At 36.3% G+C, this 5622-nt stretch overlaps 1 protein-coding gene across 1 annotated transcript; it reads left to right on the plus strand.

The window, feature by feature from the left end:
- The first annotated feature begins 4157 nt into the window (after nt 1-4157).
- LOC132169405 (uncharacterized) lies at nt 4158-4808 on the plus strand. Its single transcript, XM_059580442.1, has one exon. It carries the CDS (start codon nt 4158-4160, stop codon nt 4806-4808), a length of 651 nt encoding a protein of 216 aa, XP_059436425.1.
- The last annotated feature ends 814 nt before the right edge of the window (nt 4809-5622 follow it).

Raw genomic sequence — 5622 nt, forward strand, 5'->3', positions numbered from 1 at the left:
AGGTCCTTCGGGACAAGCCAACGTGCGCTACTCACGGTAAAAATTGTGGCGTCGGGTCAAAAGGGTAAAACAGCAAATTTTGAAAGGAAGAAAAAGGAAGTGCATGTACATCTCATAAGTCACTTAATATTCTTGTATTAATTGTCATTTAATTTATTTATTGTGCATAACATCTGCATTGCATGTTTTGTAGCATTTTGGTGTTGTGGCTACTTACTGAGTTGTCGAACTCACCCCTTTTTCCCTTTAAAATTTTCAGATGCCGCTCTACATTATAATTCTGAGGATGGGTATTCCCGTAGGCGTCCTTGCTATTGAGGACCCTATTGTATGGCCCTATGCTTGGGATACCTGGACCTACTGCTTTGCGAAGCCGTAGAGGTGTTAGAGCTGGAGAGTCCAATGGGTTGCCAGATCAAGCCATTGTTGTGCAGACTTTTGTTTTTGTAGACTGCACAATATTTTTTGTGATGTTTATATATAGGAGAACACTTGACACATGGGGAGGCTATAACCCCCTATAGTAGTCACTTTTGATTATACCTCCTGACATGGCTTGAAATGTTGTTTTAGGATTCTCAGCTCATGTAAACGATATTTTGTAATGTTCATAGTAAAACACTAATTCTACATAACTTTTGACTGCCTATCTTTACTTGCTACTTAGTATTAATGCGATGATCTCTGATAATTATTCCTTATTTGTTGTGATTTTCTTTTAAGTTCGCGTTTCCCCTATTCACCTTAATCGGGGGCGTGATAGCATATTATGTCAAACACTCCTAATGTATATATGTATATATACGCTCTAAGTTGCACATATATATGTGTGTTTATATTTATATACATATACACATATTTTAGGTTTTTTTAATTTCTCAATTTTGAACTTGTGCAAGCATACTTTTTCGTCCCGCCCGAGTACAACTTGAAAGTCGTCAAGAATGAAGCATTTCGGGATATGGGCAAAAAGCTGCGGACTTAGAGGCACGACCTTAAAAAAATTTGTGCCATTACGGAGCAAGTTACTCCGGCCACTGTACGGGCAAGAGTGAGGGGAGAGACGCTCGCCGCGTTCAATGGCGTTGGATATCTTATTAGAGAGATAGTGTAGCCAGAAGAATAAGGTACGTCATAAGTTAAACTTTTTGTGTTGTGTAGTGTCATTAATTGTAATTGTGTTAGTATTAACATATTAAAAGTGTTAACTGTGTAGGATTATGCGGCAAAAATGAAGAGCTTGCGAGCATTAAATAATACGCCACATTACACCGGGTCGAATAGCTATGCCAGGTTGACATATGAGGAGGTAAGTGTGTAATTTATCCTATATTTATAGATGTAAACATGTTATCATTTGATATATTTAAAAATATCTGTATGTCCTATTTCATCTGCAGGCCGAACGTTTGGGCAGTCATCCTACTCATGCACAAAATTATATATGCACACACACGAAGAAGGACGGTACATATCCGAATGATATAGTGAATGAGAGAAGTGTATGCTACTCACCTTTCATATGTTGTTTTGCTTATATATTTAATAAATTATTTGCGATTAACAGTTGTATGACCCACTGACTCAATAATTAAGGTGACATACAGGAAAGGACGAAGGAGCTTATACCTACCGACCCTGCAGCATCATCTAGCATCACAGAGGGAACGGTCAGGTGGGCGCCAAACGACGCATTCGCACAGGCGATTGGAAATAAGCCTAAGTATGCCCGTAGGGTTCGATTGGCTGGACCAAATATTCTACCTATGCGGGGGTACATAGACTCAAATTATACACCGTCACAAGCACGGTTAGAAAACGCTAGGCACTCCACGATATCACAAGAAACACTTGATAGAACGCTTGAGGTGGAGAGGGCAAAGCATAGGGAAGAAATAGATGCCTTGTTGGCCGAGAACAATGCGTGGGTAGCACAGCAAGTGGCGGAGCAGATGGCTGAGAACAATTTGGGGTAGCTTCAACAGGAGGCTCAACGTCAGGCAATGTTTGACCCCCATTTCCGCCAAATCGAGGAAATGATGCGATTTAACACCGCACCAGACAGAGCTTCCCCACCCTTTGCGATGGGGCGATCGTCGGTCGACAGTGAATCAGGTAATGACATTTTTTAATGGTCAATTTAGGTTTAGAACTGTCCATATATATATATGTGTGTGTGTGTGTGTGTGTGTGTGTGTGTGTGAACTTTTAAATTTAGAGTTTGGTTGAATGTTGTAGTCATTCTCATTAATTAATGATGTTGTAAATCCTGTTGAATTTGATTTATATATCATGGTTGGTTTGATGATGGATGTGGGTTCGCTTTGCATTGAAGTGTTTATTAGTATTATGAGATGGACCGCTATGGTCTTTGTAGAATATTAAGAATCTAGTGTATGTGATTGTGTGAGAGTATGAAATGATCAAGTCTACACTAGATGAATATCATAATTTTAAGTAGTTAATATAACATGATTTGAATATATATAAACTCCTATGTGTTAATCTCCTCAACAAATTAAAATATTATGGGAAGATTATCAAAATGCTACATGGATTATATTTATATTTCAAATTATTGACTTTAATTTGGTCTGGTATGAAATAGTGTTGGTTGAGATAATTATTTAGAGTTATTCATGGGCGTATAAATGGATATAACTGCATGGCACAAAGCAATACATGCATATCCATATCATCAAGAACAGTTGTTCAGAAACTTAATTTTGTAACTCTAAATATAAATGAATATAAATGCACTCAATTCTAGAGATGGAGCTTTTCCTTTTTGTTTATCATCTCTTCCATTGAACCCCCAACATGAATAACCTATATGGAAGCTCTATAATTGCAATGGAAAAAAGAAAAAGTTCATATATCTCACATAATTGTCATGGCAAAAACAAAGTTCATCTTCTCATGTCTATATATTATTGATTGCTATGTGACAATGCATATATATATATATATATATATATATATATATATATATATATATATATTGACTTAATTTTTTTTTCTTTTTTTATATGAATTTTCTGCTAATTTCAACGTTTTACCTATTTTTGTTATATCATTTACTGTGGAAGAATCAACAACAGAGTTGGGTGAATATTCAAGCATTTTTCTTTCACTTTACATCGTGGCGTTACTCAATGATTGTTTGTATTATCATTTGCAGCTAGTGAATTTTATTTGTTTGATGATTGTTTGTTTTATCATTTGCAGGTAATGGACATCATGGAGAGGATGCTATCGATGTCAATGATCAACATTGAACGTCTGATTGGCTATTCACACTTGTATATAAGTTACTTTGTTGATGTAATTGTATTTGGACCATCAAAAACAATTGGGGCAAACAATAGTATGATGGCAGCTACACAAAAATTGTTGGTTTTTTTTTTTTTGTTTGTTTTTTAGTGCTTTTTCTAGTTTTGGTGCTTATGCATGCTACTTGTGTAGGCGCCTTACATTTTTTATATAATTTTCCCGTATCAAAAATAAAATAAAATATAATGTATATTGGGTCTAAGCATTTTTATATAATTAATCTTATGGTTGTGCTTATTATTTAATTTTGCTTGGATATTTATGTGGGTTTCCTCACTTTCTTGGAACGAGAACACATCTTTTGAGTGTAACTGCCAATGACAGGTTTTGATCTTTAGAGGCCCAGTGAAGTGAGGGAAAAATGGTTGGAAGGTTATTAGTGGGATACACTTTGAGTCCACAGGAAGCATATATCTTACTTATAAATTTTCCAAAACTAACGGTTCATTTGGAAAATGATTTGGTTTTACTTTCGATTCGATACTTAACAAAAAAAAGAAAAAATTGATTAATATGAAAAAAAGTAAAAATGTTTTTTTTTTTAATTTTTAATTTTTAATTTTTATTTCTGAAGAAGTAAAAAAATAAAAATGTTTGTAAATTATTATAAAAAGTTTGTTTCTACCAATAAACATACTAAGAAAAGGCGGTTCAATCCACTTGCCCTGCCATTGCCACTGAACTTCAATACATTCCTAAAAGAATTGGGGGGTGTTTGGCAAAAGGCATGGCCCAGCCTAGATACTGTTTAAAACTTTTCTCTGATGTGAAATTATATTATTACCCTTCATTTGTTTCTCCCAAATCATAGCCAGAACCAAGACATGGGCGCCGGTCTTCCACCTTTACCAACCTCGTCTTCGTCCTCCTCCCTCTTTGCTGCCGTAGACATGGGCACCAACTCCTTCGAGCTCATCATTGTCCATGCCAACACATCCGGCAAATTCCTCACTCTCGGCCACCTCAAAGAATCTGTCGTCCTCGGCCTCAGCTCCGCCCCAACAACCCCACTTGCCCTCCAAACCCTCCAAGGCTTCCAAGCAATCTTATCCTCTCACCATGTCATTCCCAACCATACTCACTGTGTTGCCACTGTAGCAACACGCGAGGCAGCTAATAGAAATGAGTTTGTTCGGTGTGTCAAGGAAAAGACTGGTCTTGAAGTTGAGGTGTTGTCTGGTGAGGAGGAAGCCCAGCTTGTGTACCTGGGTGTGCTTCAATTCCTGTCAGTTTTTGGGAAATCGGTGTTGGTTATAGATATTGGAGGTGGGTCTACTAAGTTCGTTGTTGGGAAGGAAGGGAAAGTTAGTTTTGGGGCTTCATTGAAGTTGGGGCATGTGAATTTGACTGACAAGTTTGTGAAACATGGCCTTGTTGGGCAAATGAGGGAGTATGTTAGATTAGTTATACGAGAATCTGGGGTGGTAGAGAAAATCAAGGAGTGTGGATTTGAGATGGTGGATTTGAGACGCTGAGCAAACAAAAAGCGTGAGATTTAATTTCTGTGGAAAAATTGCAGAGAGAGAGGGGCAATATGGTAAAAACCATGACAAATGTTGAGGAAAAAAACTGTCAATGGTCAGACACTAAACAGTGTTTGGGCTTAGGCTTTTACCAAACGAAGCCTTGAAATGTGAAGCACATGGCCGACGAAGAAATAGTTTTGGGAATGCAGCGATATAGAATAGACAATAGGAGGGAGTATTTGGAACTGGAAGCTTTATCGGATCTTAAATAACAAAGTATGTATACTTTAGGTCGACAATGTCACATGATTTTTTTTTTTTTTTTTTTTTTTAAAGATAATAATTATAAAAGAAAAATGCAGACACCAAAAGCAATATAAAGTTGTTTCTTGGAAGTCCTTTTCAATGTTGTGATTAAATGATGATTAATTTTAAAAACTCTTATTTTGGAATATAAATCTTTTGATTTTTTTTCCATTATCTCATCCGTAAGGATTTTTGTTAAATCCCACTTGCCTTATGATCCATGGGTCATATTATTATACATTAAAAAAATAAAAAAAGTAACAAAGCATCCATTATCGCCTTAATTGCGAGCTTAACAAAATGAAATGACTGAGCATAATCAACACGCAAAGAACAGGAGATGGGGTCCATAGGGGTTGGAAGACCAAAAAATATACCATATAAGAGATCAGAGGTGATTTTACATTGTCTAAACACTATGAAGTTTTTCAGGGTAGTTAGTTTTTCACTATCCTACCTAAATATAACTAATATTTTTTTTTATCAGATCACACTAATGCCACATTGGGACTCGAAC

The sequence above is a fragment of the Corylus avellana genome, chromosome ca2 (genome assembly GCF_901000735.1).
Source record: "Corylus avellana chromosome ca2, CavTom2PMs-1.0".
Classification (NCBI taxonomy): domain Eukaryota; kingdom Viridiplantae; phylum Streptophyta; class Magnoliopsida; order Fagales; family Betulaceae; genus Corylus; species Corylus avellana.

Coding starts and splice junctions, on each gene's coding strand:
- LOC132169405 (XM_059580442.1), top strand. CDS start 4,158: ATGGGCGCCGGTCTTCCACCTTTACCAACCTCGTCTTCGTCCTCCTCC.